This window comes from Peromyscus leucopus, chromosome 9, assembly GCF_004664715.2.
Source record: "Peromyscus leucopus breed LL Stock chromosome 9, UCI_PerLeu_2.1, whole genome shotgun sequence".
Taxonomy (NCBI): Eukaryota; Metazoa; Chordata; class Mammalia; order Rodentia; family Cricetidae; genus Peromyscus; species Peromyscus leucopus.
The window spans coordinates 106,949,809-106,971,756 of record NC_051070.1 but is presented as its reverse complement, the minus strand read 5'-3'; the positions used below and the strand labels follow the sequence as shown (position 1 = coordinate 106,971,756).

Here is a 21,948-nt window from a genome sequence, read left to right as displayed (position 1 = left end):
TCTTGCCTCCCCCAGTCTTCCTCACACCCTTGAGTGGAAGGATGGGAGGCTTCTGCTTTCTCTTCTCCTACTCCTCTGCGCCCTCCTCTTCCCACTCCCCCACCCACCCCCGTGCGTGCTTCCAGGGACACAAAACGATTGCTGATGGTCACCATCAGGTGTTGGGTGCCAAACTTAACCTGATTTGGTACACACCACTAGGAGGGACTGGACGATTGCCCTGCAACAGAGCAACAAATGGAAAACACAGAGGGCTTTGGAAGTCCCACGCCTGTTCAAACACCTGCAAAGCCAGGCCCAGGGACAGGGATCCCTAAATGGCTATTCTTGCTACAGTTTCCAAACTTTTCTGTGTGAACCCTTTAACTTTCCAAGGATCATCACCCAGCTCCCAGCTTCTTCTCCAAGTTCAAGGCAGAAACAGAGAACTTTCTCTCAACTGCTATAAGCCTCAGTGGGAGTGCCTGGGGAGCGAATGTGTGAAGTCCAGGGTCAGGGTTTGTGGTGCCTGGACCCCTCTTAGGAATAACCGTGTTGCGGGGCGGGCGGTCAACGTCCTCAGCTCTGGATGCCCTGAATCTCCCAGGTCACCTCAGTTTTCTCATCTGAGACATGGGCGGGGTGAAAGGGGACACCATGGGGCTGGCTGAGCCAGTTGATGGAGAGGCCGCTCCCCCAACCCTGGCGCGGACCCAGGGACCCAGCAGAGCTGGCCTGGGCTGTGGCAGGAGGCCGAGGGGCGGGCCAGGCCCGGCGGGCGGAGGCGTTCTCCCGGGTCACAGCGCCGGGCGGCGGCGGGAAGATGCGGCTGCGGCTCCTGGCGCTGGCGGCGGCCGTGTTGCTGGGTCCGGCTCCGGGTAAGGGCGGCGCGGCGGGCGGCTGCGCGGGAGGCCGGGGCTCGAGCGGGAGGGGAGGCCAGGGCTGCGCGGGGTCCTGGCGGCGCACCCCTCCCGGGCGATCGTGGCGGCGACCCAGGTCTCCGTGGTCGGTCCCCTAGTGCTGCCGGCGTCCCGCGGTGGGGTCCCGCTCTCGGGACAGCTCCCGGTCCCTTCCGAACCGCAGGCCGCGGAGCGCAGGGAGAACCCAGTCGGATCGGAACCCCAAGTTGGCAGCTTTTTTTCTGTCTTTCGTAGCAGTCAGGACCCGCGGCTGCTGCCAGCACCAACTTCCCTTTAAACTATCTTTGGAGACGCTTGCAAAATGAGGCCAGGAGCGACTGGACTGTCCCAGCCGGGGTGGGCACCGAGGACTTACTTTGAGTCTTCTGAGATGGTCAGACCTGGTGAGAGAGGGTGTCCTAGGCTTCACCGAGCAGGGTCCTTTCCCACAAACTTTCCCACACTGCTTGGGGGGCCACCTCTACTGGCTTACGTGGAGCTTTACGGTTCCCACTTAGAGTCGCTGAAGAACCTTCTCTTGGTTCTCCAGGACCATGCTGGCTAGAATAATAGTCACAGATACATTAGTGGTTCTCCTTTCCCAGGTGACTACCAGCAGCATTTCACAGTATTTATGGATCCAAGTACTTCGTAAAGCATCAGCGCAGTTTATCAGCCCACCAACCTTTGAGGGCTGTGCAGTTTTATCCCCATTTTAAAAATGAAGAACAGAGGCACAGACCTGAAAAGCAGAATCTTTTAGATTCTGTCCTGGACGTACCTAGGGCCACCCTGCAGCTCCTGTTTGTGTGGCCCTCACCTTGGGCCCATCATCCACTTTGAAATGCCTCCTCCTACATTTGCAAGGGGGAGCCCAGCATATCCTCTTAACATATAAACCTGTACTCCTAGTCTGTGCAGTCTTCCACCCCTGTTTGGGGGGTAGAGTGGGAGTTTGTTCATCACCCAATCCTACCACTCACTTTACAGAAAACTGTCAGTCCAAGTAGTCACTAAATCCAGGCCGTGGTACAGAGTGGTGGTTACGATTTGCAGGCAGATCTCCCAGGTTTGAATTTCATCCTATGTGCTGTGTGAGCTTGAACAAATTGCTCAGCTTCTCTGGGCCACAGTTTTGGCTCTAAAATGAGAATTGGCAGCTAATGAAGATAAATTGAGAAAAAAAACCCCATCAACTTCTAATTGCCTTAGAACTGTGTTTGGCCTGAAGTTCACTTGAGCAGATGTCCACCTCTGTGTTTTTAGGTGACATTTTTGGCTCACAGTGAGTGCCATGTGGGCTAGGTCTAGAGGCCTCTCTGCTTGGTGCTTCTCAGCAGGCCCCGATGCTGTAAACCGAGCTAGGCAGTGTACGTCTTCAGAGATCTGCTGTCCTGAATCAGACATCCCTTTGCTGTCACTGAGGAGTTCCTGGCTCCTGGAAATGAGTGGAGTGTTTCTTTAGTCAGGGAGGAAGGCAGCCCATACACAGTGCCATGCCCACTCTCCTGGCCTGCTCGGGGCGGTGACTGCTTCTGCATCCCAGGAGAAGTCTTTGCTCCCTGCACCTGAGGGAGGGCGGCTGCTGCTCTGGGAGGAGACAGAGCCATCTGGAGCTCCATGGATTTCCTCTCAGAGAGCTGTGTTCATCCCTTTCATGACATCACCCAAACCCAAAGCAGTGGTTAGACTCCGAATCTCGTCCCCAGGAACCTGAGGTTCATGCAGAAGCATAAACTCCAGTGTGACTTGTGGGATCCCGTGCAAAACAAAAATTGAGGGGCTCTTCTTCAAATAGAAACTTTCAAGCAATGATCGGTAAAGGCTAAAGCCAGCAGGCAGTCCTGTTCCTGAGGCTCTCGCATGCATGGAGCCTACCCTGCTCCAGGGCAGCGTGGGTCACTTCCTGTTGCTCTCCCCCGCAGTTCATGCATGCAGACTTCCAGCTCACCACAGTGCCACACGTGCACTTACCATGGAAAGCATCACCTCCCCCCTGTTCGCCTGGAGAAGCCCAGGCTCTGAGAGCCTCATTACTAACAGAAGCAGGATTCCAGTCAGGACACCCCAGGACACCACCCCAGGCTCTCTACCCATCATTTCTTTGCTCACTGCTTCTTCTCTGGCAACTGGAAAGGCCTGGGACCATGAGACTTCCGGTGGCCAGCCCTTGAGGGATGCCCGGGGCTTTCTAGTGTGTTGAAGGAATGGAATCATGGCTGCAGGAATCTTGTCTTTCTGTTTGGATCAACGTCATCCCTTTCTGTATGTCATCCATTGTCACCTTCCTCTTTTAAGAACTGGCTTTTGATTGGGGTAGAGTCCCTGCCAGAGGAATTTGAGCAGGAAGGGACATTAGTCTAGGCCACAGTAGGATTTAGTTCACAAAGGGATACCCATCTTTCCAATTCCAGCCCGCACCTGGTTCTTCCTGCCTCGGGACTCTGCATAGTGAGACTCTCTCTCTTGGAAGTCATTCACTTCCTTGATTGAGTTTTCACTTCCTTGATTCCAAGATAGCGTCCAGCTCATGGCCAGATTCTTAGGTCGCTTACCCCCAAGGCTAGGATCAGGGTCATTCCAGGACTTTCTTAAACCCTGCATGTTTCCTCTGTGGCCAGAGACATTTGTGGTGATATTCCCTCTCCTTTGTCCGGATGAGAAGCTGGCTCCCCCACTAGCCTATAAGGTCAATGGAGGCTGTGGAGACAAGGGGAGGCAGGAACTCTGAGTGAGGAGGTGTAGTGTGGAGGGAGCCTACCTCTCACCTTAGTTCTCTGCAGTATATGCTCATAAAGCAAACATTTACCTTCGGCTTCAGGCTAATGTGACAGTGTTCTAGGTCAGGGAGTGAGGGTCAGCCCTGCTGAGCTGCTACATTAGGTCAGCTGGAGGAGGAAGGGTGAGTGACATCTACCCTGTACGGTCCCTCACGCTGGGCCAGCAGTTACTCACGTGCCTTTTCCTCACACAGGTTGAACATGCTCTGTCATTCAGTCTGTCTGGCCTGTGTGTCCACTCCCCACCCCCCATCATGCCTCCTATTGCTTCCCTCCCTCCTTTCTGCTGAACCACAGGGGACACAATGACCATGGTTGGACAGGAACTGTTAAAGCTTCTCTCTACAAGTACTCAAACAAGCCCCTTAACTTAAGAAGTCTGTGCTTGTCTACGCTCACCCTTTCCTGACTGGGCCTGCGCTCCGGTCGTCTGCACATAAGCCGAGCTTCCATATGTCTACGCTTGGCATAAGGAGCCTCCAGCTCCAGGGATGGAGGGTGCTCGCTCATGGCACCTGCTTTTACAAAGGGCCCCATTTCTGAAAGCCCGTGACTTTCAGCAAAGCTTTTCTGACAGAGGTGCTTAGACATCTAAGGTTCTGTCTCCACACCATTTTGGGCATGTGCAAGGATCAGGGTCGGCGGCAGGTGAGGGGTTAGGGTGAGCTTTCATCAATAGGGCTGTACGCAGCTGCCCGCTACCACACCAGTGGCTTTAACAACAAACACGTATTGACTAACAAGGGGTGAAATCTGAGATCAAGGTGTAGGGGTTGTGGGGGGGGGGAGTTCTCCTGAGGGTCTCTGCTTGGCTTGAGGTGGTGTCTTCTTCCTGCATGTGTCTCTTCTCATATGGTCACCAGTCAAATTATTTCACATCATCTGAGGGCACACCCTAAGGATTTCATTTCACTTAGTCTTATCTCCAAATACACCCACATTTGGGGGTACTAGGAGTTAGCACTTCAATGTATGAATAGCCTAGGGCTCTTCACAATGCAGTCTATGATGGATGTCTTTGTACTCCCATGGGAGACGCCAGTGTTTGGACCATCATGTGAGAGAACATGAGGTGAAAGGGAGACAGAAGGGCATGCTGAGAGAAAAAGGTGCCCTCTGAGGAGGTTAGCACAGTCCCTTTGCTGCTAGAGAGAAAAGGGTGCCCTCTGAGCTCAGTCCCTTCACTTCTGGAAGCTGGGGACAGGGCCTTGAGCCTGAGCCACAGGAGGACAGGAGGAGAAGGGTTCCGACTTTGCCTCCAGGATGGAATCTGGCCTCCCATGGGGCCTGGAGCATTTGGCTCATTCAGTCACTATAAATAATCCCCTCTTCATGTAGAGCTAATGGGGGGGCGGCTGGAGCCTAGGGTTCAGTTTGCTCTCATCCCACCCATGTTGTTTCCATTTCCTCTCTTCCCAGCCCCTCCGGCTCCAGCGGGGAGCCTTTGGGGGTGGGGCAGGCTGGCCTTGGGATCTGTAAGCCAGCTGTTGGATGTTGGTGCTCTCTCTTCTGTCCAGTTCTCAGCGGCTAATGGAATAGGGGTCAGCCAGGGGCCCCAGATGCTTCCTCATTCACCAGGGAACTCCAACATGAGGCCATCTGCACTTCAGATGAATTTCAGTCATTAGGAGGAAGTGCTGTCCATGTGGGCCAGGTGCCAGCCAGGTGGGCACGATGCATGGAAGGTGTGAGCCAGTATTCTGGTTCACTGTGGTGGACTTCTGACGGCAGTGGCACTGTCCCTGGGGAGGGCAGGGAGCATCCTATAGGACACTCCCAGACGGCGTGAGAGTGTCGACTTAACTGAGTCAGTGCAGAGTGACCCTCACCCTGGAAAGTGACACGAGACGTCCCCAAGCCTAAGGTGAGCCTTCTCAGATACCTGGTGATCTGCATTTTTCATGTTCCCTCACTGCTGGAAAGAAAGGGCTGGATTAGCACCCAGTGACTTCCCCCCTAACCAAAGGCTGTCATGGTGTGAGGTGCTGAATAATGCCCCCAAATCTGTATTATTCTAACCCCCCTTGCAAATGTTACCTTGCTTGACAAAGGGAACTGATGGATACAACTGAGTTAAAGTTCATACATTATTCTGGAGGGTCCTGAGTTTAGCACTTGGCTGCTAAGAGGGGCAAAGGATAGAAGACTGATCCTCAGAACATAACTTTCCAAACGTTAAGTTATTTAAACTAGCCAAGAGCATGTCCACTGTGAGTTGACTGTGAAACTTGGGTGGGAATTTGATCCTCATTGTGAGATACTAAGAGAGGAAGCTTGTAAGAGGTAGTTAGGACTCTATCCTCATGAATGGATGGATCATTCATTCATTTCATTCAACCAATGACTGTTATTATGAGGATGGCTATTTTGTGAAAGTGTTTGGTTAGGTCTCTTAAGCAACCCTGTCAGGACATATGATATCCTGTGCTAAGTTGGGGATTCTTCCAGCAAGTAGACCACCTTCCATCCAGTCTATAGTAAGGTCTCTCAAGCAACTTTGTCTTGACATGTGATTTCCTGTGCTACCCCGGGACCCTGAAGAAAGCTGAGATTTCGAACGGCCCTTAGGACATCTGCATGTGAGAAGGCCCCTCCCACGAGCTTCAGGGTGGTGTGGCTGTGTTGTATCACTCATGGCACACCACGGGAAGTGGTTCATGAAAAAGGCACCAGTGTTCAGCTTCTCTAGGTTCAAGTAGCCTGGATGCTCTGGTGGGTGTTGGGGTGTTCCACTGAAGGTCAGTCAGCTCAGGAGTAGAACTGTAACTAGGTGTGGGCTACCCCTGGCTTGGTTTTAACTAAGAAATCAAAGGACAGGTTGTAGTGGACAGGGCTTGAAATTCTGCAGCATCTTTTGGGGTGTTGGGAGAACCCCATCTCCCTCTGGTGCTAGAGACTCCTTCACTTTTTATTTTAGCTTGTGCACTTTCTGTTCTGAGACCACAGATCTTGAGTTCAAAGAAGCCACTGAGAATCCCGTGTCGTTCCAGCTCACTAGCACCAGTGTGGCCCTGCTTGGCCATTATTGCCTAGAGACAGACTCTCTGAGACGGAGAAAGTGAGCAGGGAGACAGACAGATTGAGTCTCTGGTTGACAGGCCATCACAGGTTGCATCTCTGGCCTGCCTTAAACAGCTATGACCTCCAGCCCTGTCAACACTGATTGAAACACATCTTGGGGAGGTGAGGGGAGAAGATGGGGTGTGAGCTGAGCTTTCAAGAGACTCTCCAAAGCCCTGGCTCATATATGTAATCTGAATGTTAGTGGCAGATTAAAACATGTTTGAGAACATGTCTGCTCAGATGGCCAGTGTTTGACTCATCATGTGAAGGAGACCATCATCGATAAGAATGTGAACGCCCATGAGGCCCATAGAGGAGCCAGCCCTTTGGTCACAGTGAGACTGGGGAATGAATGTAGAGAGTATTGAAACCGTTGCCTCTCTGGCCTTCCAGAGAATCTAGATACCAGCAGCATGCAGCATCTCCCTGGCAATGGGCAATGGCCTGGCTGCACGAAGTCAGGCTGTAGCCTTCATCCATCCCTTCTCCCCTACTCTTTTCATTTGCAGAGGTATGTGGTGCTCTCAACGTCACTGTGTCCCCAGGACCTGTGGTTGACTACTTGGAAGGGGAAAATGCCACTCTCCTCTGCCACGTCTCCCAGAAGAGACGGAAGGACAGCTTGCTGGCTGTGCGCTGGTTCTTTGCCCCCGATGGCTCCCAGGAGGCCTTGATGGTGAAGATGACCAAGCTTCGGGTCATTCAGTACTACGGGAACTTCAGCCGTATTGCCAACCAAAAGAGGCTGCGCCTGCTGGAAGAGCGCCGCGGGGTACTATACAGGCTGTCTGTCCTGACACTCCGGCCAGCAGATCAGGGGCAGTATGTCTGCAAGGTACAAGAGATCAGCAAGCACAGGAACAAGTGGACGGCCTGGTCCAATGGCTCCTCAGCGACAGAGATGAGAGGTAAGAGTGTCACTGGCGTGCCCGAGGAGGCGCAGGGTGTGGAGGTCAGGGGTCCCGGCAGTTCTCATTCTGTAAATGCTGGTTGGCTCATTGGCTCTGTTAGTATAGTACAAGTCTTGTGGCCTCGGTGGGCCACAGGCCTGTGAGTCAAGTCATGCAGAAGAGGACAGATCTGGGACACTGTGGCTGACATGGAGTGTAGGTGTGGAAGCAAGAACAGAGGCGTGGGTGACTACCTATGTGCTCACCATGTCCTGCCTGAAATATTGAACTATGTGCGCTGTCAGGTAAAGAAAGCTGGACCCCACTTACAGTGGTCAGTTGTCTGGTAGAGTTTGGCCTGAACTGCGCTTACTCTGGACCTGTACTGAGACTTTGTGGTTCTGGGAGAGAAGGAGGGAGGTGGGAGAGGTGACTGTGTGGGACACAGTACCCTGAGTCAGGGAGTATACAAGTTACAGAGAGCAATGGTCTTTGTGACTTTTCTTGGTGCGGTGACCAAATACCAGATAGAAATCATTTGGGGGGGGGCGCGGGGGAAGGTTCATTATGGTTTATTGTTTTAGTGTTCAGGATGCAGCTGCTTGGCTCCATGCAGCGGGCCAGCTTGTCATGTAGTGGGAGGATGGGGTGGTGGAGGGCTGCTCACATCACAACCAACAGAAAGCCAAGGTCATGATAGGGTGAGGCCAGGCATGGTAGACCTCCAGGGACCCACCTCCAGGGACCCACTTTCTCCAGCTGGGTTCTACTGCCCACAGTGTCTGCTAGCTCCTCAATTAGCACCTGCAGCAGCTGGGGACCAAGCTTTCAACACTTAAGCCTATGGGGACACTTCAGATTCAAAGGGTGACGATGTTGAAAAACAAGTGGGGTCTTTGGTCCATGTGGATGTGTCTAAGTATATAAGAAGCTTCCAGAAGCAGGATCCTTCCTTACCACAGAGGCTGGAAAATGCGGTATTTTCAGATATGATCAGGTAGGGATTGGTCATTGGAAATCTTGAGTTTTCTCAGGTGGGCACTGTATGGCAAGTGTGTTATTATAGACACGTGGCCTTGAACTGTTAAGCAACTCTGTCTGTTCAACAGTTCCTAAGCCAAGGTTGAGCCTAGTTGAGAAAGGTCCCAAGGAATGAGACTAGACTTTAATTAGGAATGAAGCCTTTGTCAATGCCCAGCCCATTGTTCAGGGCTATGTCTCTGTGATCACCTTAACTAGGGGTGCCTGGTACCCCAAAATAGGTACATGATGGGAGGGCCTGATATAAACTTCTAGCCCTGTAAATGGGGCAGCGTCATGTTCCTGATCCGCTGCCGGGCCTGGGTCTCAGCTAACTGTGAAGTTTGAAAGTCAGGGAGGGTGAAGGCCCCAGACTGGTCCTCCCTTCCCGCAGGCAGATAGGAGATGAATTTGCATTTTTCAAATATCTTGGTTGCCAAACACCATGTTGGAAGGCTGTCATTTTTATCTCCAGTGTTCAATGTTCTAATCACGAAGACACCTCCGGCAATTTTAATGCTTTTTTATTGTGACTCCAGTCGTGTCTCTGATAGTGTCAAGCTTGGATTTAATTCCACACAGGATCAAGAGGTTCACAGAGAAAAGCAGATTGTTGAAAATATGAGAGAGAGGCTAATTTTATCACACAATATGTCATATTAAAGCCTTTAAGTTACATTGTTTTGGTAAGCATTTTAAAAGATGACTTTTTTTTTTTTTTTTCATCTGTGATAGGTATTTTTACAGTCCTGTGTAATAAGGGACGTGTTAAAGAGGTAATCCATGTGGGGGGTCTTTGAAGCAGCCACTTGTCTTTGGGGCTGGTGTTATGGTTTGTGGTTTGATGTATTTGCAAAAATGCTGTGTATGTTCCCTCCTTACGCAAATTAATTCAAGAAAACAAATGACTGCTAATACAAATATGTATTTTGGCAAAGAAAACAAACAAACAAAAAAATACAGTGGCCGAGGATGCAAACCACAAAGATGATCTCTTGGCTCTACAGCATGAGATCCGTTGTTTAAGAGTGTGTGCGTGTGCGTGTGCGTGTGCGTGTGCGTGTGTGTGTGTGTGTGTGTGTGTGTGTGCGCACTATATATGTCTATGTGTTCAATATATCCTGGAGTTATGTACCAAATCTCTTGGCGAATGCTACCAATTAGCATATGTAAAAAGGTCTACTGCCCTCAATTAAGCAATCATCCAGTTTATTATTTCATGTGACTCTGCATTAAGTGAATGAAGCTAAGCTCCTTCCAGAACATTTATTTGAAACCCTGCTTCAAAGATCAAGGTAGCTTGCAAGACTTCACCAGAGATAGAATCTTTCTCCTTCCTCTCCCTGCTCACTTTCCTCCTCCCTCCATCTCTGATCTTCCCGTTTCTCCTCCTCAGTTCCCTTTCCCTTTGCTCATTTTCTTTTATGTTTTTCGTTGTTTAACTGAGTAATATTCCACTGTGTGTAGGTGCCACATTTTCACTCTCCAGATGTCAGTTTACGGACACAGGTTGATTCTATTCGCTAGCTACTGTGGATAGAGCAGCAATGAAATGGCTGAGCCAGTGTCTTTCTGGTAGGATATAAAGACCTTTAGGTACGAGTGGTAGAGCCAGGTCAGATGGTAGATCTAGCTCTAGTTTTTTGAGAAACCTCCATACTGATTTCCAGAGTGGCTTCACTGTTTTGCACACCCACCAACACCATGCAGGCATCCTCTTTCCTCATGTCCATGGGAGTATTGGCCTTCGTTTGTGCTCTTGGTGCATTCTGATTAGGTGCAACGGAGTCTTCAATGTGGATTGAATCTGTGTTTTCTTGATGGCTAAGGATAGTGAAGACATAAAAGTGTTTACTGACCATTGTGCTCCTCTTTTGAGAACTTTCTACTCAGCTCCACCATCCACTTTTCAGGGGTGTTGGGTTTTGTTTGTTTGTTTGTTTGTTATTTTTGTTTTTTTGTTTTTTGTTTTTTTTTTGGTGTTTAGTTCTTTGAGTTCTTTGTGTAATCCAGACATGAATCCTCTCTGTATAGCTGCAAAAATTTTCTTCCATTCTGCCGGCTGTCTGTTCACTTAGTCACGGAGCAGTACTTTGTCATGGGGACCACCAGCCCTCAAATCATGACACAGAGACTTAATGATTAGTCATGAAAGCTCAGCCCTAGCTTAGACTTGTTCCTAATTAGTTCCTTTTATTTAAATTAACCTGTATTTTAAGATCTACATTCTGGCACATGGGTTCGTTACCGCATCTCCATACCGCACATTCTGCTTCCTCTGTGTCTGGCCGGCGGCTCTCTGCATGCCTAAATTCCTTCTTTTCCTTTTTATCCCTGGAAATCATGCCAATTCTCTCCTGCCTGCCTATTGGCCGTTCAGGTTTTTATTACACCCATCACAGCAGCACCTCTTCACACAGTGTGCAAATATTCCACAGCATAGTTGACTCTTTATTTTCTTGGGCAGAAGCCCTTTAGTTTCCTGAGGTCCCATTTGTCAACAGTTAGTTTTAATTCTTGCACAACCAGAGTCCTATCCACAAGGTCCTTATCTACACACATTCCCTACTTTTTTCTCTAATGGCCTTGGGTTATCAGGGCCTGTACTGAGGTCCTTTATCCATTGGAGGTGAGCTTTGTGCAGGGAGAGTGGTGAGGATGGACTTTTAGTTTTCCGTATGTTGAAGTCCTGGTTTCTCAGCACTGTTTGTTAAAGGCTCTGTCTTTTCCCTGGTGTATTGTTTGGTATCTTTGTCAGAGATCAGGTAGCTGTAGTCACATAGAGTGTATTTGGCTCTTCTGTTCTATTCCAATGATCTGTGTCTGTTTTTTTTGCCAGTATCATACTGTTTTCATTGCTTTGGCTCTGCATGTAACTGAAATCAGGCATGATGACACCTCCTTTTGTTCAGCATTGCTTTAGCTTGGTCTTTTGTGTTCCCACATACATTTTGAGATTATTTTTCGTATGTCTGTGAAGAAAGGTCCTGGTATTTTGATTGGAATTGCATTAAATCTAATCTGTGGATTGCTTTTGGTAGTGTCTTAGTTCCTGCTCTATTGCTGTGAAGAGACCATGAACAAGGCAATTCTTATGAAAGAAAGCATTTAACTGGGGGCTTGCTTACAGTTTCAGAGGGTTAGTCCATGGTCATCATGGCAGGAGCAGACAGCTGTGGCAATGGAGCAGTAGGTGAGAGTTTTACAGCCTGATATCCAGGCAGTAAGCAGAGAGAGACACTGGGCCTTGGCATACACGGGCTCCTGAAACCTCAAAGCCCACTCCCAGTGACACACCTCCTCCAGCAAGACCACACTTCCCAATCTTCCCCAAAGAGTTCCACTAACTGGTGACTAAACATTCAAATATATGAGCCTATGGGGGCCATAATCATTCAAACCACCACAAGTAGGGTGGCCATTTTAATAGTATCGATTCTGTTGGTCTGTAAACTGGGAGGTCCATTCATCTAGTGTCTTCCTTGATTTCTTTCTTTAGTGTATTAAAGTTTTCATTGTAAAGGTCCTTTGTTTCCTTAGTTATGTTTATTCCGAGGTATTTTATTTTAATTTTATGACTATTGTGAATGGAATCGTGTTGTTTTCCTGGCTTCTTTTTTAGTATATTTGTCACTTATACATATATACATACAAACATATATATACTGATTTTTGTGTTTTTGTATCCTGTCACTTTGCTGAAAGTATTTACCAGCCATTTTTTTGTGAAATATTTATGGTCTCTTATGTATAGAATCATGTCATATGCAGACAGGAATACTTTGGCTTCTGCTTCTCCTGTTTGTATACTTTTTATTTCTTTTCTTGTCTTATTGCTCTAGCTAAGACTTCAAGTACTATACTAAACCATATAAACACTTCACATTTTGTGGTGGTTTGTGCAGTCTAGCTTGTCATCCTTTTCCATTGTGGCATTCCTTTTTCAGAAGTTGTTTTTATTTGTGTGTAATTTACACTTGATTAATTATATGGAATACCTTTCCGTATCTAACCTTGGAAAGTATTTCCAACCACACACTTATAAAAGCATTTATAATTTTCTCTCACACACTTTTAATGTTAAAAACTTTGTTTTTATCTCTTTAAAATCCATTTTTATATAAAGATAATTTATTTTTGTTTATAAGATTATCATTAGAGAATACAATTATATAGAGAGACTATAATTATTAGAGAATAAGACAAGTTCCCCCATTGTCGCTCTTTCAGATTTTTGTTGTTGTTTTTTCAAGCCTGGGTTTCTCTGTGTGTTTCAGATTTTTTTAATGTATTTTATTATTCTAATATTATTTATTTTTCTTTAAAATAATCTTGAGAAACAGCTTACCTAGGTTTGTGGATATTGTGTGAGGTTTTGACTGGTATGTTGACTTTTAAAATTATTGTTGCATTGATAATACTTTTTTGTGTTTCACATTGCTATGGAAAAAATGCCTGAGGTTGGGGTTTTGATAAGGAAAATGGGTTTATGTAAGTCCTAGCTTTATGGGCCAGAGCCCAAGACTGGGTGAATGCTTCTGCTTGGCTCTGATAAGAGACCTCTTGGCTGCAGCACAGTATGGCAGTGGGCGTCATGATGGGCATGTGTGCAAGAAGGAGGTTACATGGTGAGACAGGAAGCCAGAGTAGAATCTAAGCCATGTTTGTCCTTTCTGTAACGGGATCTAAAGACAAAACAGCAACAACAACAAAACCCTTAATCCCTCCTGAGGGCAGTATCCCAATAAGCTACCAAATTGGCTCCACTCCTTCAAGGTTCCACCTCTGAAAGTTGCTTGCTGGGACCAGGCCTGTAGCACACAAATTCTTGGAGGGAAAACTCACAACCATAGGCACAATTTATCCATCTTGGCTATGGAGTTGTTCTTACCCAGGAGCCCTGTGTTCCCTTGTCTATTCCAGTTTTTTAAGTACCTTATGAAAATATGTCCACACATGACTCCTGAATTTTTTTCTTGTGTTTATTTCTCAGTATTTCATCATTGTAACTAAAATCTAGCCCTCCCTCCCATGCATGCTCACAGTTTGGGATTGGTTGTTGCTGACGAGTATGACTTTTGTTGACTTGGTTTTGGCACTGCACGGGGTCCTGTGTACTTGGATGTGGCCTTTTCAGTTGCTTATCAGTGTGTCTGTGACTTTATATGTCATTTTTTTTTCTTTTGATCCATGTCCTGGTGGCCAGTACTTTAAAACCATTTACCTGCATTCTTTTTGTATGATTCTACCATGAATTTAACTTCTCTGTTGGGGTTTCTGTCCTAATCACATTTTCTATTAGAGGCTATTAGAGACTCAGTTGCCTTAGTAAAAAAATGCTGGATTTGAGATATCTGTGGTCCCTGCTAATCAACTCACCAGAAAGGTCATTGGGTTGTCTTGGAGAACTTTTCCCTTTGGAGTTTCTAAAGCCCCTGTTTAGACATCCCTCTGTAAGTCTGTCAGAGAGAAAGAAAGCCTGTCAGCTCACAGTGACATTCACATACTTCTACCTATCTGGCATTCTTCTTCTTCTTCTTCTTCTTCTTCTTCTTCTTCTTCTTCTTCTTCTTCTTCTTCTTCTTCTTCTTCTTCTTCTTTTTAGGACTTCCCATCTTCCTTAGCTGTAATTACTTCTGTACCTATGAGTGGTCATTCCATAGAAAGGACAGAACTTTTTTTTCCCTTGGAAGAGGAGGGAGAAGACTAGGAAGTCATCTGGCTGTAAAGAGTCATTGCTAGGAAGCGCACAGCCAGGCTGTTGAGTGGATGAAATCCATGGATATTATTGGCACCATTCATATCACTGGGCTTTGGCCTGCTTCCTTGAGTGGGAGAGCTAGGAAAAAAGCTGATATACAGGGGCAGACTGTGCATAGCCTTCACCCTGTCCCACCCATGCTGCATCCTGTGGGTGGTGGATTCATGTGCTTGTCAAATGCATTATGAATGCCATGCACAATAAAAAAAAAGGGAGCAACAACAGTGAAAAGCCACGATCCAAACAAACCAATTAACACACCTCAATAACTTCAGCCCCCCCTTGCCTAACTTTGCTCTGTGTATGTACCTGTGATTTTTTTTTTTTTTTGCTCTAGGTCTGGCCATACCCTGGAGCCTGTGTGCATGAAATAAGTAGCATTTTGGTGGAGTAACAGCTATGCCAATAGGGCTGCTGTTTTACATTTTCAGTGGAAAATTATTAGGCTATGACAGAGATCAGGGGTTTTGAAATGTGGGGAAGGCCGGGGCGGTGGTGGTGCACGCCTTTAATCCCAGCACTCGGGAGGCAGAGCCAGGCAGATCTCTGTGAGTTCAAGGCCAGCCTGGTCTACAGAGTTCCAGGAAAGGCGCAAAGCTACACAGAGAAACGCTGCCTTGAAAAACAAAACAAAAAAGAAATGTGCGGAAATAGACATTGGAGCCTGTCAGCGAATCGTGTGTTGGGTTTTGGCAGTCGCTCCTGGGTGCACTGAAGATTGCTGGTGTGATGTGACACACATCCACAGGCAGAAATGATGAGTGAACACTTGCGTCTCCCGAGGACCATGAAGTCAGCCTCAGCTCATCGGTGAACTTGTCAGTGGAGTCTTTCTTGTGCGAAGGTAAAGGCAAAGCCAAGTGTGGGGTGCCCTGTGCCACACGCCACTTCCTGGGGTTTTAACAACCCTGCTTAGAGAGAATGGGGACTGAAGAGTCCTCTATGGCGCATGGTGTCAGAGTGCTGCTGACGCTGGGCAAGCATCAGGGCCAAGGTCAGGCTTGGCTGCACTTCATCGTTTTATCAATGCGTTAAAAAGGGGGCTCACATCACCCTCCCCAACTTTCAAAAAATACAAAATTGGGAAACGTTTCTTAGCATCGACGACGATGAGGAGTACAGCATAATAAAAATGATTCCAGAGAGGTAAGAAACACAGGCAGGAAATAACAAAATGAGATTCAATTTGAAGGCAGGCAGAGTAATACATTGGGGGCGCGTGAATCTTCAGCATCGTAGGATTGTCACCTGGAGGCTGTCTCTGTGAAGGGCTAATGGAAAGTGATTAGATGATCTTGTGCAATGTGACACTACAGTGTATGGGCGGTTGTCATTTCTGTGCGTGCACACATCAGCCTGACATCCCTAGGAAGTCAGGTAAGTGTGCCAAGCACTGTACGGGTGACATTTGGTGGGACCACACAAGCAACTCTGAGAACACATTTCCAGAAACATAGATATAATCCCAAAAGAAAGCCAAATGTAAGGAAATGAGTGACAGCCCTGGGGAGAGAGTCTGCTCTGTCAGTCAGAGAAGCTATGGTTGGCTTAGTGAAGAAGTTACACTGGAGGAAAGTGCCTTCTGGTGCTAAGTGGACTCAGTTATCTGGGTATGCATCTTAGTTCACTCTTTTGTTGCAGTAACAAAATGCCTGAGACTGGGTAACTCATAAATAAAAGAGAATTATTTAGCTCATGATTCCAGAGGCTTAGAAGTCAAGGGCATGTTGCTGGCACCATCGAGAGCTCATCAGTGAGTCTCCCCACTATTAACCCTACACCTGTCCCTCTCGGGCATTGATCTGGCCAGGTCCATCCCGGGAAACGCAGATTCCATAGGTCGGTCAGCATGGCTCCAGCCACAGTGGGATCCCCAAGCCTTGCTGTGTCTTCTACTGTGTACAGCGGTGTTTCCAAGATGAAGCCTGAGGGTCCATCCTGGTGCCACGTCCTGTGGTCACCGGTTAAAAACTAGATAGACTAGTTTGCGGGGCTCACCCTGATGGCCCTGGGTGGGTGTGAGGCATTGCCTTCCACCTTAGGCTTCAGCTGTGATGGCTGCAATGTCTTTGGTCCTCCAGAGTTTCTGAAAACAATAACCTTTGGTGGTTTTTCAGCCACGTTTTAGCAGCCTGTGGGGTCAGAAGCAGTCCAACATTTTGAGATGAGACCTCCCCACCCCCCATATTCAGGGGGTGCTCCCTTCATCACCCATCAACAGTGAAATAAATGCTCAGAATAGCAGCAACCTGCAGACTTCTGCAGTTCAACCAGGGTTTTACTCTAACCACAAACAGCAGAGCTGGAGGAGCCAGACTGTTGATTTAAGGTTATAGAAGTCAGCTTTCAATGGAAAAACGCTGTTACTTTAAAAGTTTGGTGGCACAATGGCTCAGTGTGTAAAGCACTTGCCACACAAGTGTGAGGACCCGCATTCCATCCCCAGAACCCACCTGAAAACTGCATCCAGTGGGATGGCTGCAATTCCCAGTGCATCTCTGGGGAGCTGGGAGGTAGAGACAGCAGAATCTTGGAAGCTTTGTGACAACTACTTGGGCTTACACAGGGCAAACAAACAATCCCACCTCACAGAAAGTGAGGGGAAACAGCTCCACATGAGCTCTGTGCATGTGCGTGCTCACATGTGAACACATGAATGAATCATGCCCAGACACATCATACACATACACACACACACACACACACACACACACAGAGAGAGAGAGAGAAAGAGAGAGAGAGAGAGAGAGAGAGAGAGAGAGAGAGAGAGAGAGAGAGAGAGAGAGAGAGAGAGAGAACGCACACATGAGCACAATTTACAAGAAAAAATGTTTGGGAGGCAAAGATGAAATCAGAACATAATTTATCATCTGAGTATTTGACCCCAAAGTGTGAGAGGGGACTTAATAATTTTAATAATTAGATTTGAACTTAACACCACAGGGAACAGATACTTCAGGTTTCCATGGAAGAAGTTAACTAAATCCCTTCTCTCTGGAGACATGGAACGGATAATTAGGAATGAGATTTACTAAACATTTAGTGCTCTGCTTAATTAAGCAAGCGCACATCATGGTGTTTACAGTGTCAACAGGTCCAGACACTCAGAGGAAACAGATTGACAACCAGAGTGTAATTTAGACTCAGACACATTCTTCACTGGACCAAACCTCAAGCCAACCACCACCAGTCTTGTAGAATGTCAGGAGATAAAAATCTCAAACTCCCACGTAGGAAGCTTTCATGTATAAAGCTGTCCTTGGGACACGGTGCCCAAAGAGGCCTGAGCTAGACAGCCAGCATCCCTGCTGACCTTGGACCACAGCCTCCTAATCCAGGGGAAGGGCATGAGGAGACAGGAAGAAAAGGCAGTTCTGTACAGCAGGTGTCCTTGACACCAAGGAAGGCAGGGATTCAGTTCTGGGATGCATACGAGAGGTCACTTTAGGGGGCCCTACGATCCTGCTTGGAACACAGGAGGGCTTCAAGAGAAATGATGGGCCCTACCATATCAGAACCAAAGGCAGCTCAGACCTAAGCAAGAGAAAGAGAAACCCAAAAAATCCCGGGGATGCAGATTAGGGGTGGGCAGTGATGAGAAGTCAGGCTGGCGAGGTGACCTGGCCAGGGACTTCGGTACTCTGCCCATTCTGCTTTGCTGTTCCTCACCTGTGACTCGGGGCGTGGGCACAGAACATATTTGACGTGTAAGAAGTGAGTGACTTAAACTCTTGGCATTATAAAATGCCCAGTTGAAATGGCCAAAGGGGACAGAAAGGCGGATGCTGAGTGGGCCTGAGTCAGTAAGGAAGCCCTGCACTTTAGTGATCCCTAGCCGCACAGAATGCTGACCCTTGTGTTCTGTGGCTGGTTCCCTTGAGGAATGTGGACTTCCTTTGCAACTGCCCCGGCACCCTGGGAAGTTTATTTATTTTTAATCCTTTGCTTTGCTTGCTTTTTTTTTTTTTTTTTTTTCAATTTGCCTTAGCCTGAGTGCAAAAGGCAAGAGGGGCTTGAACTGAACAAAGTGGAGCCTCCATGTTTATCAGCAGTGGCCCCTAGGCAGGTCACCGAGTGGTCTTCCTGACAGATGCGGCTCTGTCTGAACCTCCAGCAAGGCTGCCTCTGACCTTGGAGAAACAAAGAGGAAAGGAAGTGATAGGCAAGCCTCAGAGCAGAAACAGAGGTCTCTGTGTCTATGGTTTCTTTTCTAATTTGTGGATCCACTTATATATATAGTGGGAACATGGCTACATTTTAACACTTCTTCCCCTTGGGAATTATCTGGTCCTTGAAAAAGGACACATAGTGAGCCTATTAACTTTGAATTAGGAGCAAAGGGGTCGTTGGCTCATTCCTTTATTTTCTGATCACCTTATGTATATTTTTCTTAACATGGAGCTGTGAGCTCTGTGACAGGGTGGTATCTGTTCCCCGTCTTGGGTACAAATTAGCAAGGCTCACACACGGGGCACCAGATCTTAGACTTTTGCTCTTCTTCAACAAAGCTAGGAATCATCCTCTGCTTAAGGAATCCTGCTTCCTTCCTGTAGAAATCTGTAAAATAAACCCCCATGAAGTGCCAGTCCAGGGCCAGCACACGCCAGAGCTGTGAGCTCTGTGGCTGGTGTGTTGCCATGTCTCCATGGCTTCTGAAGCTTTGGAGAGGAAAGGAGACTTGGGTGGCGTGGGGCTCCTGCCCTTCCCTCTTCCAAAGCCTCCAACATATAACGATCTCATGGTCCTGCTTTCAAATTCCTTTTGAGTAGCCTGCTTTCCTAGTACACCCCACTGTACCATACATAACCACATCATACCGTACTATACAATATCATACCATACCGTGCAATACCATACGATACCATATCATAGACCGACTAGTGGATTCATTCATTTCTTTTTTTTTCTGCTAAGACACAGTCTTGTTATCTTGCCCAGCCTTACTTCCAACTCCTGGGCTCCAGAGATCCTCCTGCTTTAGCCAAGGACTATAGGCATATGCTTCCAGAACCACCTCACTCCTGTGAAATAAATACGCCTTGACCTCAGAGCAAGGATAGTTCTAGAAAGGGAAGGAAGAGAACCTAGATGCAGATGATACAAGAGGACAGCATGGCTGTAGACAGAGACGCATTTTAAGGCAGCACATTTAGTAGGAGTGAGAGGTCGACGTGGTGGACAGTCCCTGGAGGAAGGCTTCTCTGACTCAAGTCGCCTCCGGAGTCCAAGTCCGAAGGTCCGTTCTCTCGGGGAGACCGTGGAACACTGTCCTAGCATAGCCTGCATTGCTGTCCTAACCAGGGCAGCTGTTAGTGCCACGGGAGACCCTCAGCATGCAGCCTGTTGCGCTGTCTCATAGAAGGAGAGATGGAGAGGGTCATTGGACTCTTATCTGAGGCTCTGGCCATCTCCTCCTCCTCCTCCTCCACTTTCCCCTGATCAGTATGTAATTCTATCCCAACTGCAAGTGGTCTTGGGAGGTGTAAGTATCTAAGAAGTGGAAAGTTAACTGAAGGGGACCCCATTTATAAAGCCATGGAGAAGTGGTCGTCCATGCTAGGGTGAGACTTTTCTGTGTTGTGGTTATTTTGAGGCCATCCATGCTCTGATAAGTAGTCTCAGTGAATTCCCTGCTTTTCTAAGACAGGCTTGGGTAGAGGTAGTTCTTGGGGCCCTATTTGAGGAGAGTAAACCCATGTTCACATCTCCCCAGGGATAGTTCACACAACAGATGTATCCATCCTTGCAGATACCCAGCTCTTTTGGATGTAATTTTCCTTAAAGCTCTTCTGTGCATATTTTCTGTGATGACGCATGACCCATGAATTCTGGCATCCTTGGAAACAGAACACACTACCTGACAGGCTCTCACTCCTGTGTGCCATTACTCTTGCGATCCCTGGGCTGTATTAAGGAGGTGTTGTCTTGATTGCTCTACTAGAGTTCTAAATCCAGCCCTGGGCTGGACAGGAGGCCAAGGCCCAAGACTCCCATGACCTAAATCCCCCCTCCCATATCTTTTTGGGCTTGGCTCCCATGTCTCTTCCAGGCAGGGCTCCTCTATGTGGGGTCCTGGGACCTGGAGCCTCTGGCCCTTCTAAGAGGTGTTCCAAAATTCTCCCTCTCCTCCCTCACTCCCAGCAACTCAGGGGCACTGCTAGAGAATCTCCATTTTAACAAGAACCGGTTGATTGCCTTGTGTGTTAAGCATTTCTGTCTTGGCCTACCAGGTACTAGGCAGCTTCCCCTGAGGGCAAACTCGTGCAGAATCCAGATGAATGCCTTAGCCAGCCTGGCCCAGCAGCAGGGACAGAAAGGTTGAGGTGGGTCTCCCCATTGCACCCTTCCCAGGGACATCTCCAGGGCTTTCCTTTCAAGTCAGGATTCAAGGCCGTCGATGCCCCTGTCTAGGGGTGGGTTCCCCAAGGCCCCATCAAAGGATGTGACTGAGAGTCTTTTTTTACAATCTCCTTCCTGCCACTTCCTTTTTTATCTTGTGGCTGCTTTTAGCCAGCAGCTCCCAGCGAGGCCGCAGTGTGGTGGACCTCACAACTTATTAGATTTCTTTCGGTCCTGCGCTCCTGCGAGGTTCTAGAATAGCTGGCAGCTTAGTTGTCTGGGCCACCGCATCCGTGAGAAGATACCCAGGGTCTGTGTACTGGTGCCAGGTCCCAGGGCAATGAGAAGGTGGCCAGCAGTCAGGAGCTGACTGGGGCAGGAGCAATCTTCACTCCTCTCCTCGGCCGCCGAGATCCTTGAACCAACTGACCACTAGGCACAGTGGTCAAGGCTCTCTCTACGACTGAGAAAGCTTCCTTCCGTCTCCGCCTCCCTCTCTCTGCAGGCCCACAGGGGAACTAGAGGCCCTAAATTCTGTGTGGACAGGAGGTCGGGTCCTACACCTGACTTTCCTGGATACAGGCACGATTGATGAGAGGACTCTACATAAATAATTACACTGTGGAGAGGGCAATTGCCACTCATTTGCAGGAGCTTGAGCCATGAGTCCATCCCAAGGCATGCTTCGCCTCTGCCCCCTCGAGGACCCCCAGCCCCTGTCTACACAGCAACCTACCAGTGGCTGTCAGGTTACGGAAGTTCCAGCCATTGGGACACAAGGGCTGCTTGCTTCCCTCCCCTGCTGCCGACTGTACAGCTGACTGTACATCCTTGCTGACTTCTGTTAGAGAACCTGCAGTCTTCTGGCAGCCAGCTAGTTCACTGCAAGTAAGTTTTGCAAAAATTTGCATTTTATTTCAGAACGTCTTGGGCCAATGTGAATAATCTGTGGTGAAAAACGTTGTATTTTTCTTTCAGTTTCTGTGTTTTGTGGTGGTAGGAATCAAACCCAGGGCTTCACACATACTAAGATGTACTTGACCACGGACTGGGTGCTAGACAGCCTCCAGCAGAATGCTTTCTACAAGTATTGGTATTCTCTTTCAACCCATCCACCCTGGAGAGGCCTCTTTCACTCCGCGCCTACAGGAAAGATTGGTCAAGGTCGGTTTCTGTCGGCCTTGGGCATGTGCCACAGAGGGAGGTGCATCAGCGCA

At 48.1% G+C, this 21,948-nt stretch overlaps 1 protein-coding gene across 1 annotated transcript in view; it reads left to right on the top strand.

Moving 5' to 3' along the window:
* Positions 1–751: 751 nt before the first annotated feature.
* Vstm4 (V-set and transmembrane domain containing 4) overlaps positions 752–21,948 on the top strand; it is an 86,460-nt gene continuing 65,263 nt past the window's right edge. Inside the window, exons 1-2 of the mRNA XM_028878373.2 lie at positions 752–857; positions 7,231–7,629. Of these exons, the coding sequence (XP_028734206.1) occupies positions 803–857; positions 7,231–7,629 (454 nt within the window). The 5' untranslated portion in view covers positions 752–802. The remainder of the gene's footprint in view (positions 858–7,230; positions 7,630–21,948) is intronic.